Source organism: Orbicella faveolata, unplaced genomic scaffold (genome assembly GCF_042242905.1).
Source record: "Orbicella faveolata isolate gen_17 unplaced genomic scaffold, um_ofav_v1 contig_13, whole genome shotgun sequence".
NCBI classification, from domain to species: Eukaryota; Metazoa; Cnidaria; class Anthozoa; order Scleractinia; family Merulinidae; genus Orbicella; species Orbicella faveolata.
This window is the reverse complement of record NW_028301540.1, coordinates 4675480-4694676: the sequence shown is the minus strand read 5'-3', so window position 1 is coordinate 4694676 and position 19197 is coordinate 4675480. Positions and strand designations below refer to the sequence as shown.

Here is a 19197-nt window from a genome sequence, read left to right as displayed (position 1 = left end):
GACCAGTTTTTTCCCATAAATTCTCTTAAATTTGAAAATCCAAGATGGCCCCTTGGTGAGCAGAAAATGGCGCCCGTGACGTCACAGCTCGCTGCGTATGCCCAAATAAGGCGATAGACCGGAAGTGAGTTTCAAAATTGATTTTTATTGATGACAGGAAGTAAAAAATTACAATGGTGTGTATCCGTATGGAAACGACATGAAAGTGTTCGTGTCTACGACGCGTTTGTCGAAGACGAGTCCGTAGCGTTTGGTTCGTGTGATGACTCTGAGATGTTTGGTGGCTGGGTTTCTCCAGAAGAAGTTGGGGTTGACGACGTTGATGTTGCGTCGTTGATCGAGAGGTTGTGTGAGTTCGTCGAGTAGATTTTGTCGCATGACGTCATAATTGAGTTGTCTGGATCCTCGTACATTGAGTGAGAAGCCTCGGACTTTGCAGCAGACTTTACCTTGGTGGGTTCTGTATCCGTAGTTTTTGGGTCCAGCGGCAGTGAAATCGGTGATGAAATCGCCGTCGTCGAGTTCGTTGGTCATCTCGCCCAGGTAATCGCCTAGCGGGACATCGGCTTGACCTGGTTTGTGCGAGTAGATGACAGAGTCGGTGTCAAAGTAGAGAACTTGTTGTTTTAACTGTTCCAGGTAGCTGTATAATTTGAGACGCGCCCAGCAGGTGGTGAAAGCGGCGACGAAGATGTTGATTCGTCCGTTATCGGGTTGATTGTCTTTGAGTTCGGCGTGGACGACTTCTAGGGCTTCGTCATTGGCGATTCTGACTTGTCGTATGTCGTTGAAGGGATTGGAAACGAGGTCAAAGAGATGTGCTGCGTTGTAGACGACTTGGGTGGTGGGTTTGTGTAGGTTTTCACCGAACTTGCCCCAGAATGAGTTGAGCATGAGTTTGGCGGTGGCTTTGCGTCCGGGATTTTTCTGGATCATGGTCGGATCGAGAGCGATGCCTTCTTTCTGTCGGTATTGTTGCACGTACCGCACCTTGTCTTCGGGGGTGTGACACCAGTTGGGGTACCCAGCGGATTCCTGTTTAATTTTTAGCCAGGTGTTCACGTAATCGGCGAAGAGTCCTTTACGGCGTTGTTCTGGTGGGAAATGGTGGACTTCGTGGATCTTGTTGAGCGTGTATCCCAGGGCAACGGCTTTCTGGATTTCGGGTGTGCACCAGGTCCCTCGTAGCGTGCGTTGCTCGGCCGTGTGAGGGCAGTGATGCGATTTCTCCAGGAGTGGTTTGTTCATTTCGTGTTCCATGCACGAGTGGCAGAGTGGGAAGGTGAGTTTACCTCCGTGCCTGAAAGGTAGAACGGGATGGTATAGTTGGTGAGGCGGCAGTATGTCCACTTTGGCTATTCCGAAGTAGTGATGGATGTCTTGATCTTGGGGGTTGACGATGACTTGCGGGTGTCCTATGGGGTATTCGCATTCCTTGTTGACCCAGGGGTAGAGCGACGTCACGTCGACGTACTTGGTTTGTTCTCCTTGGGTCACGTCGGTCACGTGATGCAGTTTGACAGCGTTCGTGCGCCCTCCGAAGAAGGCTTCTCGTGGCTCGAGCGTTTCGACGATTTGGAACGTGTCTAGGAACCGACGGAGATCTGGGTCGGTTTTGACCTCCAGGTCCCACTCGCATTCCCACTTGACGTGGAGCTGGTAGCCTTGGCGACTGAGAAGGTCGTGTTTGCGGAGCGTGGACTCGTAGACTTCCTGTAGGGTGCGATCGGTGTGGCAGATGGGATATCGGTCGCGTTGGCGTGGGAAACAGCGAGTGCATCCGTGCCATAGACATCCGTGGAATTCGTAGACGGTTCGAGTGTTTGGATCGTATCCGTCCACGAGTTGATTGGCTAGTCGGACTTCACCTCCGTTTCGCACGGTGCGTATACGATCGCCTTGATCGGTGTGTTGCAACAGGTGTTCTTGCCATGCTAGCCATTTCAGGGCTTTGACGGACTGATTGGATCGGGCCCCGTGCCATCCTCGAGGGGGTCTGGAGGCGATGGTGTGGGTCGGGACGAGTTTCTTGCGCCAGAATCGGTTGCAGGCGGAGGCGATGGTGACGCATTTCTCCATGGGGTCAAAGTCGGCTTTTTGTTTGAATTCTTGCCGGAACTTTTGGCAGCCTGCTTTGAGGAGTTTGACGTCCGACTCGCAGTAAGCTTCCATTTCTTGTCGTAAGACGAAATGGTAGTTATCGTTGACTTTCTCTTGGTACCAGTGTTCGAATTCGGCTTTCTTTTTGGCGGACATGCCGTCGGGATCGTACATGTCTCGCGGAGGCATGGGTCCTTCGTACTCTTGATTTTCTAGGGTGTTGAATTTGTGCGGGAAGAATCCCTTGCACAGTTCTTGGATTCCGAAGGTGGCGGGAAAGTTGGCCAGCGGGAACGGGAGAAAGCATAGGGAATCTTTGAAAGTCAGTCTGTCGGATCTCAGGGACAGTATCTTGGTGCCAACGGTGATTTGGTCTGTGACTTCTCGATGCGTGGCGTAACAGTGTTGCAAGATGAACATCCCGTCGTAGCCTTTGAGATTGTGAAAGAGGACGATGACGTCCCGATCGTCTCCGTCCACGTCGACGGCGAGGGATTCGAGGTGGTCGAACATGTCAGCGGTGCAGTTGGGACCGTAGAAGGAGCAGAATTGATCCTCTTCATCGTCTTCTAGGCAGAGTAGAATGGGTGTCTGATTCCCTTCGGCGTCTGTGATGGCTTCGTAGTCGCAGTACACTTGAAGGGGCGGATCACGGTCCACCCAGACTCGCGTGTCTGTATCATCGGGTTCGGGTTCTTCGAAGGGTCGACCTTTGACTTCGTCGTGCGACACGCGTTTCTTTTTGGGTTCGTCTTCGTCTTCGGGGATGCGTTGGATGTAACATCGGTGCGTCGGTAGGAAGACTTTCTTTTCGCAGATGTGGCATTCGCCCCATCCGCACTTGTGATCGGGGACACGATGGTCGCCTCCTCGTCCTGTCCTGTGTTTTGGTTCGTAGACGTGGCAACAGTCTGGACACTTTTTGTAAGTGTCGCAGATGGAGTGAATGTTGAGGCTCCGCCGTTGCAGGTGGTAGTTGTAGCATTGGTCTCCGAAGAATTTTCTGTGGCACAATCGGCAGATCGAGGTGGGTTCGGGAAACTTGCCACGTGCTAGGGGTCGTTTGGCTTCTAGGAAATCGGGGCAGTCTTTTCGTTTGCAGGCGGGACACCATTTGCCGTCGCAGGGATGACGATGAAAGTCGTCGTGATCGTATCCTCGATTGCATTCGTCGCAGAAGTAGGATTTGTTGAGGAATCCCTTAAACGAGTTGCATCCGTCGTAGTGACTGTCTTCTTTGACGAGTCGAATGATCTTGTCTGAGGGTTCGGGTCCCGCGTAGATGAGCATGTGGGGCGGATCGATGGAAAGGACTTTGAGTTGGTACCCAGGTAACGCGGCCTGAAACTGTTGCAGTTCGGGAATGCCGCAAGGTCCTTCGGGGACGTGGGCTAGACGGTGGAGTTCTTTGGCCAATCGCTCTTGGACGGGTCGCCCCTGTTTGAGGTTGTGGTAATCTTGGTCACGCGGATTCATGTCGGCATCTACCAGGGCTTTCATGGTGACGATGGCGCGAGCGCAGCATAGATTGTCTTTGTTTTTGATGGTCACGCGCGACCGTTTGACGATTCCCCGTACGGCGGCGCAACTCGGTTTGTATCGTTTTCCGTTCCCGCGCCCTGGACCTGGGGTGCGTATGAAAGTGGTTTCCATGGTAAACGTGTCGTCGGGGGCGAATTCTTCGTTGGAGTTGAGTTTGGCCGCGAGAGACTGGAGATAGGTGTCTAGTCTTTCACTCCCTTCTTCGAATTCGCGCACGATGAAGGTGGTGGATTGAAAGGCGTGCGTGAAGGCACTGGACTGCATGGTGAAGTGGACCGTGGAGTTGGGTTTCAGGGTAGGATCCTGAGCGATTTGTTGCTCGATGGATCGTTGAAGGGCGTGAGTCAATTCTTGGCCTAGATTGTCCCTGGGAGTCACGTCTCTGTGTTGTCTGAGCGTGGCTTCGAATCGTTGTTTGTTGAGGACGTTTCTCCAGTTACGTCGAGCGCCTACGGGTCTTAATTCAAATTCTAGGAGGGGTCTTGTATTGCTACCACCTCCGGTTTGGATCATCACTCGGTCAAGAGCCGGATCAAAGATCCAATCGTCATCGTCATCGTCGAAGAAGGCTTCGTCGTGGGTCCGTCTGTTCTGTGAAAAAGACACGAAAGAGACAAATGTTACGAACATCGCTTTTTTATTCAACATCAACATCAGCGTCCTCGAAAGGACCGAACAGGGACGCTTTTTTACGTTCTAAGTTATGGAACACGTTTCTGAAAGTGTATTCTAGATAGACCTTCTTTTTCCTGTTACTAAGATTGATGTAATAACCATAGAAAGCCGTAAAATAAGATCTGCCTCCGTAATTTGATTTCATTGTATATTTCTGTTTTTTGATTTGTATGTGGCCGTAGCCCCATTGTCTTTTCAGTTCGGCATAATCCAAGATTCTTCTGTGAAGTCGACTCAATGGTTTATTGTTCCTCCGATCGCGTATGCACTGCCAGGTTGTCAGGCAAAGTATGTAACACTTTAGTTCTTCCGGTAGCCTATCCCAGTGACTCTGTAAGAGAGTGGGAACGCTTTCTTAACCACCTATTATGAGCATACTTAGTGGAGCGATAAGCGACGGGGTAGATGAAAGTCTTTTCTATGGGGGCGCGTTTCTTGGCCTCTTTTATAGTGCAAGACAAATATGTTTTTTGGGGCTTATCATCAATGTCAATGTAACATCCGTATATTTTCAAATATGTGAATCTGTCTTCTTTCTTCTTTTTTACACAACATGGCGAATTACATCGAACTGTCACAATCTTAATGTGTCCTATACCCCATTGTTCTTTCAGTTTGCCGTATTCTACTATTTCCTTGAGAAGACGACGTAACTTTTTGTTTCTTCCGCGCTCGAGTAGGATTTGATTCCTGGCTAAGCGCATGATGTAGTTCTGTAGTTCAGGAGGTAGTCGATCCCAGTAACTCTAAAAGAGTGAAAGTCTCTTAACGTCATCGATTCTGTAGTAAGCACCATTAAAACTGTATCCTAAAAATATTTCTCGCTGGACATTTTGGGCGTCTCTGTAGAAACCCGATACGATCATATGCTTTTTTTGATGTGTCCCTGGAACCAATCCTTGGGGGCAAAACTTCAGTCTACATGTCTCTAGCTTGACTTTGAGAGCCCCTAGTCCCCATTTAGCTTGGACCTTAGCAAAGGTTCGTATCTCGTTACAAAGCTCTCTCCACGATTCACGTTCGCGCCTCTCGATGAGGGACTGGGACTCTCGAAGTCGGACGATATAGGTCTGTATCTCAGGGGGGAGACGATTCCAGTGACTCTGTAATCGAAAATGATAGGTAGGGTGTCGAACATGAGTTGCTTGAACGGGACGGGTCTGGGTCTCTCCAACCATTTGGAGAATCTCATTTCTCTTTCGATTTCCCTTATCCACTCGAGGGTAAGTTGCGACTCCGCGAGTGAGATTATGTACACTTGGATCTCGGGCGGCAACCAATCCCAGTAACTCTACGAAAAGAAGGTGATGAACAAGGCGTGACAGATGTCGTGCGAATTTGTAACCGCAAAACACAACGAAACAAAATCTCAAGTCCAAACGGAGGTAGAACTCTAGGGTCAAGGAGGCGACGGCGAGTCTCAGTTCCATGGGTCAGTTGTCCAGGGAGGCCACGAGCATACTTAGAATACACGGTGTGTGACAGATTTGACAGTGCAACTTTTCATGTGTCACCCCCTTGTTCAACAACTGATCATCGAGTGCCCTGGCGAAGCAATCGAAATGCACGTAGTGACGACAACACTTGGTACGACAGCAGGTTTGGGTTCTAGGGATGACTGTCTTACATAGGGTGCACGTTATACTCACTGCTTCATGTTGATCCATCTGTTGGTTCATCTCCTCGTCGGTCAGCTCCTGTGCCATGATTCTAAGCGCTCGATACAAGTCAAAAACTCAGAGTGCCGTGAACGGTTCGAGCCGATCTTTTTATACTTACGGTAAAACTGGATCCCAGGTTGCACTCGACCTGGTTCCAGTCTCCGACCGTGAGGTGGGGGATACCCCCCTATCCCCTGGGTCTACCCTGCACACGTGATGTCGGCCTTTTTCGTTTGATTGGTGCATGATTGACATAAAGCGAGGTGCGCATTTGGCATTTTTTCGGTTTTGGTGATGGAGACTCAATCCAGGCGCAGTCGAAGTCAGTCCCCCGAAGGATCACCGAGACGAGTACGTCGTCGGCGTCGGCGTGCACGATCACACGATGACGGTGAACCACCGAGACGTAGTCGTCGCCTTCAGGGTCAGATACCCGAGGAAACACCGATTCAACAGGTGTGTTTTATTTGTCAGAGAGATATTCTCATCGATACTATGACCTCGTGCCAGCGTACTCCTTGCTGCGGTGTGTGGATGCATCGACGTTGTTACCAGGAGATGGAGAGACGGGTTCTGACCTGCGGCAACTGCCGACGCGTGATCGACGATATTCAACCCGAGGTCGTGTTGGAAATCGACGAGGAACTCGAGGAAGATGATTATGAGGAGCCCCAGTTACCGGCAGGTGCGAATGTTCGTTTAGTTAGAATGGATCGAGAGTTGGAGCGATATCGTAGTGAGGGTAGACCTTATCACTGTCATCACGAGGGGTCGTACTTGTGGAATGATTTACCGTATGCCATTGACCCTGGCATTTGGATACGTTATTATACCTTTATCAGAAATTTCGTGACTCTGTATCTGGATCGAGACCTGTACATTCACGGTTGTATGCGTCTCCCCGTGGAACCGACCCGAGAGATTAGAAGTTATATGTACCGTCTGTTCATTTACAACACTCCTTATTATACGTATAACTTGATCCGAATTCAAAGGTTCAGACTCTTCTTTAGACGCGTGGAGGGACAAAGGGACATTGAGATTCTACAACTGTGTCTACTCCCTTTTCCTGGGGGTCCCTCGTTTTACCACGAGGATGGACTATGGACCTGACACTGTTTTTTTCATTTCACAGTGGACACTCATCGCAGAATGATTCACGACGCCTTTACCTATATGAGAGACCATGGAAAACCCTTCGAGACGCACAATTCCTTGACGCGTTCCTGGAATCATTTGCCTTATCCCATTCCTGTCACGGTGTGGTTCCAGTACTATCGCGAGGTGGAGGCCTTTGTGCGATCCTCGGAGTTTCGAAGTCCCATGTACATACACGGCACCGTGTTTTTTCCCCTCAATGTCATTTCGTACGATCATATACGCATGGAGGTGTATCGCATGTTTTATTTCAACACCCCTTTCTTGGTGTTCGAATTCACCTCCACGATTAAGTTTAGGTTGTTATTCATATCTTCGTCGACGTTCGGGGACCAAATAAGGTTTGAGCGTTTGTTTGTGACACCGAATGCCTCGACTACTCTGTACCACAATGGCATGCATTGCGAGACTTGAAGAAGAAAAAACAAAAGAGACTCTTTTTTGAAAAAACAACAAAGTGTGTAATTTTTAATGATTACAACATCAACAATAAAGTTTACAATTTCCAACGTTTTTTTCTTGTCTCAGGCAGAGTCGTATTTCAGTCCCTTTCTCCAAGGTTCGAAATCTTCCCATCCTTCTTGTAACTTTTGTGCTTCTGTCATCTTGGACTTCTTGTACGTCTTGCCCTTGCCCTTGCCCTTGGGACTGTAACCACCGTCGTCGTCTATGTATTTCTCGGCGACACCGATGGATCTTAAGAACTCTTTTTGCGATTCGGACATGACTTTCTTTTTACCACCTGTCGTGGATGGTTTTTTGAAACCTGACGTGGATGGTTTTTTAAATTCCTTTTTGAAACCTGACGTGGAAGGTGTAGCGGGTTCTTGCTTGATGACCACGGGGGCTGCGGGGGGTTGGTTGACTCCCTTCATGATCTGTTTCAACAGACGTTCGACGGGTGCGTCGGCCATGCCTTCGGGTTCTATCGTTCCTTGGTACGTGGGAGTGCCGCGTACACCCGTCCGTATACGTTTCACCAGTTTGACTTCTTCGTTTGCCATGGGTTTGGTCATCTTGACGGCCATGCTGGCGGGGATACGTTTGTCTTTCAGGATGAGATCTTCTTCGGCGGCCAAACGTCCCGCTTTGTCCAACAAGGCGCTCTGGGTAATCTTACCCTTGTAATAATCTTGCAAACGATTGAATTCTTGAACGGGTACCATCATGACTTCGTTCATACCTGACTCAAGTTGGTGTCAGGAAACTCGGACAATTCTCTCAAGGCCGTCTCGTAACAATCTTGCCAGTACCGTATGGATTCGTCTTTCTTTTCCAACTCGAGTTCAAGACTTTGAACGGTTCGCTTGCCTTTACCGCACTCCCTGCACAACTCGATGCACCCACCGGGCGGCGTGGTATCTCGTTTCGTTTGATAGGTTTGGCAGAAGTCACCGAACTTTAAAGCCATGTATTCTTGATACAGGTCGTGGTACCTCTTGTTCAAGAACTCGTACGAGTCTTTCCATCGGGCTTCGCGACGGTTGGCATCTTGCAACAACTGCACGAGTTTAGGAATGGTATTGGACTCATCTTCTCTCGGCGGGAAATTGGGTATGACGTCGATCCCCTCCAGTGGGTAACCGTCTTCACTGCGTCCTTTCACCGTACACAACATGCTTTGAAACAACCGTGTAATCCGCTCCAGAACCCCGCTCCGTTTTGGGTGAGGAGATGCTCTCTTCGACGTTTGAGGGAGTTTTTGCGTCTACCCACTTCGCGCAGAACCTTTTTATGTCTTTTCAGTTTCCCATAAGTCGTTGCGTCGATGGGGATCCTCTTTTTCAGCAAATTGAGAACCATCTCGCTGATGGCGTTGATCTGATCTCTGTCGGCGTAATGCAACATCCGTTGACGTTTATTTCGATTGGCTTCTTTCAGGACGCTCGTCAAGAAACGACGTTGTCGTCGCAACCGCTTCATCGTTCACGTCTAACGTCCGGTTGGTTCGTCCCGCTCTTTTATTCACAAGTCTTCGAGAAGACTCAACACCGTCTTGGCCACGGTGCCGACCAGTTTACCAAGACCCTTTCCCCTTTGGACCCTCCTTCTTCCTACTCCTACTCGACGTAATCCCACTCGCCGTCTCCTTCGTCTTCTCCTCACCATGTCGTGTTCTGACACGCACGTACGCACTTTTCCACTGGAATGACGTAGGCAGGTGATCACGTGTCCTTTTTATAGAGGCACGTCTGAACGTTTTCAGGGAATCCAATACCGCCAATTATTCATACTACTTCCCCTTTGGTAATAATGTCCAAGCGTCTTGAATGCTTGGCTTATCATGCTACCAAGACCTTTTCCCCTTTGGGTCCTCCTCCTTCTACGTATTCCCACTCGCCGTCTCCTTCGCCTTCTCCTCACCATGTCGGCTTTCCACCTTGAATGACTCACGAAGGGGATCGCGCGTCCATTTTTATAGAGGTGCGTGAACGAATCGTGTTTCGTAGTCTCGAAGGTATCGGTCGTACGTGGGAGGTGTGAAATCCGTCACCACGTCGTCCAACGTTTGCATCTTGATCAAAAATCCATCCAATTCCTCCACGCCACCCAGAGCGTAGTTCCTCAGTTCAGTCAATGTCTTTTCGTACGTCGTGTAAGCGAATTGGGTCATGTCCATCTTGAGCGAATACTTCTTGAAATCGTTCCATCCTTTCAGTGCGGCGGCGAAGGCCGTCAATCCTACCGCCACGTACCCATCTTTCCACACGGATCCCACGACGATGCTCGCTGCCGCAACCAGTAAGGCCAGTCCGTTGAGAATGGCGTTGCACAATTTGTAGTAACCGAACATCTGCCTTCGACACCACCAGTACTTGTGGTAGAAAGCGTACAAACCGTCCAAACGTCTCAACACGTCCAAATCCACCACGGTGTTGAAAGGTTCATCCAATAAACAGACCGAAGTACTCATGACTCTTCTCTAACCAGTGCCAAACGTAGTCTGACTTTCTGTCGGGACGTTCGATCCTTTTGGCTTGTTGCTCGTATTCCCAGATCTCGTCCTTGAAGGCGGTTTCTACGGATTGGTTCAGGATATCCTGGACTTGTCGGTAACTATCGCACTCGTCTGCAATACGTTTCATGTCTTCGTGATCCATGCTGGTCGCATCCCAGTAGGAACGAGAGCATCGACATAGATGCAGGAAGTAGGGGAACCACTTGACTTCGCTTCTCAACATGTTGTTCTCAGTTTCGTACACTGGTCGAATTGCGAGTCACCGTAGGACGTTGTCCGTTCTTATAGGTAGTCGTGATCGTATTCGTGGTCGTGATGCCTGCGATTCGTCGACCCGCAGCCGTCTGTTGTTGTTGGCGCAAAATCTCCTCCAATTGTTGCTGCATCTGGGCTTGGTCGAGAACACGGGCGCCTCGACTTCTTCTTCTTCCTCCGCGACCCGATCGAATCGATGAAGGCGGTGTGGAGTCACCACCACTTCCACCTCCGCCTCCACCTCCACCTCCGCCTCCACCTCCGCCTCCGCCTCCACCTCCGCCTCCGCCTCTGCCTCTGCCTCTGCCTCTGCCTCTGCCTCTGCCTCTGCCTCTGCCTCTGCCTCTGCCTCTGCCTCTGCCTCTGCCTCTGCCTCTTCCACCGCTACCACTAGCGCTACTTCTTCTGCGGCTGCCGGAATCACTGGAGGACGTCGGTGTGTTTTGACGTGGGACGCGTCTCGGTCGTTTCCCTCCTCGAACAGCGTGTGCCAAAGGTGTGGCGGATGTTATCCTGGGTGCACCGACACCTGCCGTGACATTGGAGCGCGACACGGATCCAGCACTGCCGACACCCACCGTGACGTTGGTCTGTGACGCACCCGCGCCAGGAGTGCCTACTCCGACGGGCGAGACATTGGGCAGGGGTGGTGTCGGCAGTGACGATAGCGGTGAAGGAGGAGTGTTCAGACTCGCACCCACACCCGCTGCAGACGGAATGGGTGTACTCGTTCGAGCCAATGGACTCCAAGGCGAATAATCCTCCAGAGCCGAGAGGTTGAAATCATCACTACCATAAGAGCTCATTTTTATCCATTCCCCTTTCTCTTTCTATCTTCTTCTCGGCGAGTTCTCGTTGCTTATGAACCAAATAATCGAAACCCTCACCGTTATATGCGTTTATGATGGACCTCACTTGACGGTAACTCTCGCATTCTGTGACCTGTCTCATCGGTTCGTAGTCCAGCTCATGGGGATTCATGCAGTATTTGAGTCTGGTCTTGCATAGGACAATGAAAAGAGGAAACCACTCGACTTCGCTCCTCAGCATGACGGTGTCGCAAACTGATGGCATCGGACGAATCCTTCGTCTTTTAACACGCGGCTGAGGACGCGTTGATCGTCCTGACTGGCTGGATGAAGATCCAATAGCATGTAACCGTAAGGTCGATCGGTGACCTTTCGAAACGTGTCCAACACCTCCTGCCATTGCGTGGGAAACGATTGCAGAAGTAAATTTCGTATCCCCAACTGATCCCGAGGGTTCTTGAAGGCCGCGATGTAATGAGCGTTGCGGGAAATGGTCTTGGCGAATTTTCCGTTAGGGAATAGATCCTGACACAAGTAAATCACCGTGATGTTCCGATGATGCGAGTGTTTGGTGAAGAGATCCAACACGCGCTTGTCGTTACCACCCTCGTCCATCAGATCGTCCAAGACCAACACACCCCCTCCAGGAAACCATCGTGGTAAGTGGTCGCTGTCGGGGATGCCTTCGTAAAACTTGACCCCGCCCTTCTTGAGCTTTTGGAAACCATCTTGCCACGATCCGTAGCAGTAATGAATACTCTTCGGTGTTTGTTGGAACAAGTCGCCGTTCTCCAAGAGCAGTTTGGTGGTGAACACCGTCTTGCCGCACCCCGACGGCCCCGCTATCAACAAACTCGACGGAGTGTGAAATTGAAACGCTTTGCGTCGTTCCATGATCTTGAAAATGGTCCAGGGTCTCGAGACGCTCCGTTTTTTATCCGAACAACTTGGCCAATGGGGTCTTGACAGCCGGGATGCGTCTCAACAGACCCAATAGGGTGACTCTACGATTGAAACAGATGGGTTTTTTCTTGGCACGACTCCTGATCTTGGCCATGGCTCTCTTGGCAGCGGCTCTCTTGGGACGCTTGGCAGGCGCCGATCTCTTTTTTCGAGGTTTCTTGGCGAATTTACTCAAGTCTCCGAACTTGTCTTCGTACCAATGCCTCTTTTTCATTCTTCTTTTCCTATCTTCTTTCTCGGAAAGCTTCGGCTTGGCGGGTGCGGCTCTCTTGCGTTTCCTACGCGTGGTCACAGTCGCCGGTAATGCACCGGTGTCCAGGACGGACGGCGGTTGAAAAGACACTTGTCTTCTGGCAGGTTGAAGTATTTTCAGATTGAGTTGTCGTTTTGGCGGTTGGTTTTTCTTGAAATGAGCCTCACTGGGTTGAGGCGTTTTTCCACCCGCTTTTCCATAGCGTTTTTCCAACCTGGCTATCACGTCGTCCAAATGTCTATGTCCTTGAAACTGAAGAGCCATGACTACCACACAACCTCTTTTTCAAAAATGAACACTTTTTATTCGAACAGCTTACTTTATAACAAATGACGCACTCCTCTGTAGGAACCGCACGTGTCCTGGTGACACGGGGTTTCACAAATCTTGAGCCAATCCAACTCGTCCACGATCAAACGTTCTAACATCTGTCCTACTTTACGATCGTTCTCCACAAACTCGTTTTTCTTAAAACGATTCAAGAACTCGTTCATGTCACGACCTTCGGCTCGGTCGATCAGGAACATCAGGGCGTAACCGCCGCAACTCTGACTGAATAGGGACTGTAGACTCTTGCCGTTGTGAATCTGGTACTTGAAATGACGATCCAACCAGACTTGGATCGGTCCGGTGGTGACGTACGTGTCCAACGGCAGACCGTAACTGTCCATGATCTCGCACTTGTTCTTGTCGGCCCACAAAGCGATCCAATGAAATCCCGGTTTGTCGTGAGGGTCCGTGTTCACGATGTAAGCGGTCGGTCCTTCTTGAGGGACTGTCCTTGGAAGCCGATCGCAAGGGACCGTGCGGTGAAAAACACAGCAGAGTGACGGATTCGTCCGTGCCAAATAATCCAACTGTAAATTATTCAAGGCCACTTTCTCCATTTTTTCTTCTCTCTCATTGGTACACGTCGTAGAGGACGACTCGGTTCTCGTTGATCTCCAGCATGTTCTCGAATTCGCCGTACAACAAGATGGTCAGGTTTGAGCCTGGGGCGTCTCCAAAATCGATCACCAGACGCAGCTCACCTTCCTGCTTGGGGTTCAACACTGGACTGTCCAAACATCCATTGGCTGTGTTGTCAAATACAAACAGGTTGCATCTCTTGCCGTGTCCCCAGTCCTCTTTCCGGACCATGTTTCCTTTTCCTCTGCACAGGACTCCCGAGGCTTGGAGGAATCTTTGGTAACCTCTCAGATCTTTACTGTCATCGTCGTGTTTGAGCTCCAAGGTCTCGTAGGGGTACTCTTCTCCTCTCACCAATTGTTTGATGGAAGCGAGATTGAATTTTTCAAAGGAGAACGGATTGACCGTCACAGTTCCATTGAAGGCTGTTTGTTTCATCAACGCCACCACTAACCGATTAGGTAGTTTACTGTGGAAAGGATTGTTGCACTCAAAATGACGATTGTCAGTTGGATGAGAGTAAGTGCGAATTTCACCTCTCACCGTGGGGTAAGTGGCCACTCTTCCGCCTTTCATGCTGGTCATGAGTTCTCGGTACACTGAGGGAGTCACTCTCACTTGAGACAGGAACAATCTCACTTTCACATCAGCTTCAGTCAGTCTGAGAGTAGTGGCACCGGCCCATTGGACGGCCCACAGAGCTGGGGGGTTGAAGTACATGTCGATCTGGATCTGTACACCGGGTACCAGTAACTTGCTGAGATAAAACACTTCCAGGTAAGGTTTGAACCTCAAAGTCACTCTCTTTCCACCAAAAAACTGAATTCGACTTTGAACCATGTTCTTGAGATCCTGGGGTAAGGCATCATAATCGGCGTGAGTCGTATCCAACTTATTGGCCGTCATCACATCGGCTTCTCCGCGACTGGGTACACCGAGACAATTGTATAAACCCTCTGGTGTCAGGATCGATTCACCGTCGTCTCGGTCGTGGTTCAACAGCGCTTCGATGTAGGCTTTGTAGTGGTAAGTATCGGTCTGGGGGCTGATGAGAGTACCATTCAATCTCACATTGATCTGTTTGAAGAGGGTGTGGGCCAGATTGTTGGCGAGTCCGACAAGAGTCGCTTGCGCCAAATTAGCTCCAGCAGCTGTCTTGACGGCCAACTCCACTTCGAAGAAACTCTCGTTCATGTCTATAAAGTCTTCTTGAGGATCGATTTGGAAGGTCACTGGGTTGATCCCCGTATTGAACGGATTGATTCTCACTTCGCGTCGCGAGGACATGCTGAGATCCGTGGGAGGAGTGGTGAACAGGTCCAGGCGGGGGTTACGAACCCCCGCCGACCTAGCATGAGCCACGAGGTCCGTCATCGTCGTCTACGGCGTCTTTTTCGTCTCCTTCTCAGTGCTGACTGTACCCAACGGTAGTCTGGGAGTTTTGAGCGTCTCCGGAAGAGCGAACCCCCTTTATACGTGCGTATCCCTCCGGGGAGACGTCTCACGCGTCTCGAGTAGATGGGAATCATGATCCAAACAGATCTTTTCTTCTTTTACTGCCCAAAAAGCTTTGGAGCTCTTGCTTTGCTTTACGTTTCCCGGAGCGTATGGCTCCCCGCTTTAACCCGGCGAGTGCACCTTTCCAATTGGGCTTTCCTCCTTTGCCGCCCGATTTTAAACCTTTCAGACCCTCCATGGCCGATTCTTTCAGAACGTCCTTGAGAATGCCGGGACCTCGTTTCTTGATGCCTTTCCAAACCTGGCCGAATATGCCAGACCCCGATTGGTATCCGTCGGGATGAAACCGTATCAAAGTTCCCCCGATCGTGATTTCATAAAGTGTAACGTCGCGATCGTATTGCCGGCTCCAAAGTTCGTCAGTTCTCCAGTTGCCTCAGCCACTTGCACCTCTATAATGTCCAGTACCTCCTTGCGCACTGGAATATATTGAACGTGAACGGGTTCGATGTACTGAACACCCTCACCTCTTCGAATCAAGTTGACCTCTCTCAGTAAATCCGTGACTTGATTTCCCACCACACTTCCACCTCCCACGTTAGAGTAGATGAGCAAGATCGCGAACTGCTTCCGATCACATTCTCAAACGCTTCGTTCAGGTTCAGAAAACGCCAATTGCAAAAGATGCTGAGTATTAAAAAATCTTCATCTCCTCTATCCGAGTGGACATTCCAAAAGACAGAGGTTCCATCTTTGTCTTTTACGTCCCCGACGGCGCTGATGTCTGGAATGACATCGTCGACAAATTCAATCTGCAAGTTAGGTCCCAGATCGTAACCACCACCGTCTTTCTTTTCGAGCCATCCCATTTTACAAGCCAGTTCAACATTGACATTGAATTCAGGGATTTGACTGCGAGGACGTACGATGTCTTTGTTGTCTATGACTAGGTCTTCGCTCTCCCACTTGAACTTGATGTAGGTTCTTTTCCCATCGTTTCCGACATATTTGGCTCCTAATTTGGGACCGTTGAACGCGAAGACGCGTTGTCGCTCGAAAAAGGCGATCATGGATTTCATGAGTCCAACACCGTCCACGTTGTAGAACACCTTTTTGAGGTCCTTCATGGAGAAGTAAGCTTCCGCATAAATAATGCGACCACTCGGATCGTTTCGTCTCCAGGCCATATGAGTCAAGACGGTGTCATCCCCAGAATCGGTGAATGAAGGCAGCGTCACGTGCGCATCAGGCATGGCGATGCTAAACAACCCCACTTTCCATCCATGTCCCTCCAGGCGTATGGGATTGGGTAACCTGATCTTGAAACTGTTCGACTTGTTCTCCGGAAACTCGCTCTTACTGCTGTGACTGGGTAAGCTGATGTAAAAATCACTCATCCTTTCTTGAAATGCAACGTGATCGTGGTGACACCCGACGCAAAGTCCACCAGTTGTCCGTCTTCCTCTGACACCTCAGTCTCGACAATGTCCAACACGGCCGTACGCACCGGTAGATATAGGATGTGTCTCGGTTGAAGGTCGACCGCCTCCGGATCGTAACGCACTTGTTTCAACAGATCCGTGACTTGATTCCCCGTCACCATACTCTGTCCCACATTCGAATACACGAACAAGGAACGACGCTCGTGACCGAACGCTTCTGCGTAACTGCGATCCAGGTCCGTGAACACCCAATTGATGAAACAACTCAAATGTAAGGTGTCCGAGTCGATCTTGTAAAATAGTTCGTCCCCGTCATTCTGTCCTATGACCAAGTCCGTGGCCGTGGGTACGACTCCCTTGGGAAATTCTTTCCTCAAGTGGGGTCCCAAGACGTAACCCGGTCGTCCGTTTTGCAATGATCCCATCTTCACCCATTTCATCTTCTTGGCAAACTCGATGCCGATGGACATTCGGGGGTAGACGCGTTTACCGTTGATCAGGAGGCTGATGCACGTTCTCGAGTTGTCCAGGATGCATTCTCCATGCTCGGCCCGATGCATGACCGTGTACAGCAATTCGGTGGGATCGTCGGCTTTGCTCTTTTTCTTGTACAGGGTCACGTCGACATCCGTTCGATCTCCCAACCTATGCAGGTATCGATCTCGTATCGCGTTCAGTAACTCGGTACCATTCCTCGGCGTGAAATCCAAATCGCCTTCTCGCGTCGATCCAGGGACCCGCGTGTAAATGTTTCTAGTCGCGTCCACCATATCGATCCACCAGATTTCAAACAGAAGAGAATTATTCAAACCCATCTTACGCGTCGCGGACGGAAACGAGAGGTCGCTGATACCCACTTTCCAACCAGGTTCTCTCAAATGTAACGGGTTCGGCAGACGGTTCTTGAAACTTTGGGCCTTGTTGTCTGGGAACTCGTTCGTGCTGGCATTGCTCAGCAGTTGCACGTAAAAGTCGTCGGGAGACTCATTCATCCTTAAAGTGTAATGTCAACGAGGTCACGCCCGATTCAAAGTCCACTAGTCTTCCGTCGTTCTCGGCCAATTGCACCTCCACTATATCCAAAATATTGCTGCGCACGGGTTTATATTGAATCTGAGTCGGTTCGTGCGTCGTCTTGGTCGAGTCGTGGGGGACTTCTCTCAAGAGATCCGTCACTCGATTTCCCATGATCGTGCTACGACCCACATTCGAATACAGGTACATGGGACTGCGAGGCGGAGGGAGGTCCGGATGAACGACGACTCCGCGATAGGTCTTGGCGTATTCCTCGTCCAAGTAACTGAAGCGCCAGTTGCAATAAGGACTGAGCTGTTACGTCCCGTTGCTGCTCAAATCCCAAAAGTTACGGCTACGAAGGTCATGTTCGTTGACCCAGTCTCTCTTGAAATCAGAAGGGACGGTGTCGTCGGGAAAGACGTTGATCATGTTCATGGTCATGTGAACGGAGTAAAACGCTTCCTCGCGAATCAAACCCAACTTCTTGACCAGTTTAGGACCAAAAAACACTCTGGGACGACGTCTGTATCCGGACTCGTTGAGGAACGTATCGGTGTTGTCGATAATCAAATCGTTGCCCTCCCATCGGAACACGGGGTAGTATTTTTCCCCGTCCGGCGCTCGTAGACTTTCCTTGGCGTGATCCATGTAATGATACAGGCGTTCGTGAAAACGATTGATGAGGTATTGCATGAGAGATCGGCCACTCGTCACTTTGTGTCGGTCACGGTTCAGTTCCTTCCCAGTGACTTTAAATGGTACGATGTATAGACCAGGACGCCACGTCGAACCGTGGGATTGCAAGACGAACGTTTCAATGGTCCACTCAATACCGAACACATAGTCGTCGTCTTCAAAGTCGTGCGTTTGAGGGACCGGTACCTGATGCGGTCGTGCAGGCGGGATCGGGTAAGACACGCTCGCCAAGCCCACTTTCCATTCCTTGTCGGAGCCAAACAGGAGCGGATACGGTAGACGATTCTTGAAACTGTTGGCCTTGTTGTCCGGAACATCGTTCGTGCTGGCATTGCTCAACAAATGCACGTAAAAGTCTTTCATTTTTTCGTCTTGGGCTTTTGGGTCACGTACAAGCCTTTTTTATCCACCCAACTGTCGTACTTGACTGGCCAACCTTTCCAACGCACCAAGACTTTATCCCCTTTCCTTTTGACGATCTTGTCGATGCGGAACAGATCGTCGTCTTTCACGGACACCTTTTGCAAATCCTGCGCGTAAAACGTGCCCTCGACCGCCGTGCCGTCCCATTCTTCCACCTTGTACGTAGTGACCCTCCCAGGACGCACCCGACGTATCACAAACACCTCCTCGGTCCAACCGGGTAAATACCCTTTCTTGAACTGACGGAACTTCTTGTTCAGTCTCACACGGTCCCCGACTTTCAGTGAAGGGCGTCTCGATGTTTTTCCCTTTTTCTTTTTACCGTAAAGAGTCTCCCACACGTCCTCGCTATTGGCTAAAGTCACTTGATCGGGAGCCATCTTGATACTGCGATGATACGATCGATTGTACCCTCGGACCAGATCTTGCAACACGGGCACAAACGTCATCGTATTCTTCACGGTGAAGTATCGGTACAAACGATCTTTCAGGGTCCGATTGAATCGTTCCACCACACTGGATTTCGTATCCCCGCGCGTCGAAAAATGATGAATGCCTTTCCGTTTCATCAAATCCTGAAACGTCTTGTTGTAGAATTCCTTCCCGTCGTCCGTCTGGAGATTGATGGGTTTTCTACCTCCTTTCAAGATCTTAGCCATGGCTTCCGTCACTGCTTTATCCGTCTTGCTCTTCAAGGGCTGGACCCAGGCGTGCTTGGAAAACACGTCCACCACCGTCAAGAGGTAACGATACCCTCGATTGTACCTCGAGATATTGATCACCTCGATCAGGTCGGCCGTCCACTGCTCGTCGATGCCGAACACCACCACCGGGACCTTGGGAAAACGACGACGTTGGGTTTGTGCAACGTGTACCC

General features: G+C 50.2%; 7 protein-coding genes and 1 pseudogene across 7 annotated transcripts in view; 1 reads left to right on the top strand and 7 right to left on the bottom strand.

The window, feature by feature from the left end:
* The window catches only part of LOC110047930 (uncharacterized), a 42892-nt gene that overhangs the window by 391 nt on the left and 23304 nt on the right, over positions 1-19197 (bottom strand). The window lies entirely within an intron of this gene.
* LOC149114703 (uncharacterized) lies at positions 26-3792 on the bottom strand. The gene is made up of 2 exons (XM_089283877.1): positions 775-3792; positions 26-91 (listed from the first exon to the last, which is right to left on the bottom strand). The coding sequence occupies exons 1-2, from the start codon at positions 3751-3753 to the stop codon at positions 26-28; spliced, it is 3045 nt and encodes a 1014-aa protein (XP_089140003.1). The 5' UTR covers positions 3754-3792.
* LOC149114702 (uncharacterized) lies at positions 4900-7460 on the top strand. Its single transcript, XM_089284180.1, has one exon. It carries the CDS (start codon positions 6273-6275, stop codon positions 7089-7091), a length of 819 nt encoding a protein of 272 aa, XP_089140306.1. The 5' UTR covers positions 4900-6272; the 3' UTR covers positions 7092-7460.
* LOC149114701 (uncharacterized) lies at positions 8896-10050 on the bottom strand. Its single transcript, XM_089284170.1, has one exon. The coding sequence runs from the start codon at positions 10048-10050 to the stop codon at positions 9553-9555; it is 498 nt and encodes a 165-aa protein (XP_089140296.1). The 3' UTR covers positions 8896-9552.
* On the bottom strand, positions 10313-11161 carry LOC149114700 (uncharacterized). The gene has a single exon (XM_089284167.1). It carries the CDS (start codon positions 11154-11156, stop codon positions 10326-10328), a length of 831 nt encoding a protein of 276 aa, XP_089140293.1. The 5' UTR covers positions 11157-11161; the 3' UTR covers positions 10313-10325.
* Positions 11376-12056, bottom strand: LOC149114699 (uncharacterized). The gene has a single exon (XM_089284169.1). The coding sequence runs from the start codon at positions 12051-12053 to the stop codon at positions 11394-11396; it is 660 nt and encodes a 219-aa protein (XP_089140295.1). The 5' UTR covers positions 12054-12056; the 3' UTR covers positions 11376-11393.
* On the bottom strand, positions 13248-14722 carry LOC149114698 (uncharacterized protein F54H12.2-like). Its single transcript, XM_089284166.1, has one exon. It carries the CDS (start codon positions 14656-14658, stop codon positions 13276-13278), a length of 1383 nt encoding a protein of 460 aa, XP_089140292.1. The 5' UTR covers positions 14659-14722; the 3' UTR covers positions 13248-13275.
* LOC149114697 (uncharacterized) lies at positions 17120-18356 on the bottom strand (annotated as a pseudogene).

What these genes read in the sequence shown, in the direction of transcription:
- LOC149114703 (XM_089283877.1), bottom strand. Translation starts at nt 3,753, where the DNA reads ATGGAAACCACTTTCATACGCACCCCAGGTCCAGGGCGCGGGAACGGA. An exon ending in CCTTCAACGACATACGACAA is followed by an intron (nt 92 to 774) that starts GTCAGAATCGCC and finishes GGGCATACGCAG; the next exon opens with CGAGCTGTGACGTCACGGGC.
- LOC149114702 (XM_089284180.1), top strand. Translation starts at nt 6,273, where the DNA reads ATGGAGACTCAATCCAGGCGCAGTCGAAGTCAGTCCCCCGAAGGATCA.
- LOC149114701 (XM_089284170.1), bottom strand. Translation starts at nt 10,050, where the DNA reads ATGAGTACTTCGGTCTGTTTATTGGATGAACCTTTCAACACCGTGGTG.
- LOC149114700 (XM_089284167.1), bottom strand. Translation starts at nt 11,156, where the DNA reads ATGAGCTCTTATGGTAGTGATGATTTCAACCTCTCGGCTCTGGAGGAT.
- LOC149114699 (XM_089284169.1), bottom strand. Translation starts at nt 12,053, where the DNA reads ATGGAACGACGCAAAGCGTTTCAATTTCACACTCCGTCGAGTTTGTTG.
- LOC149114698 (XM_089284166.1), bottom strand. Translation starts at nt 14,658, where the DNA reads ATGACGGACCTCGTGGCTCATGCTAGGTCGGCGGGGGTTCGTAACCCC.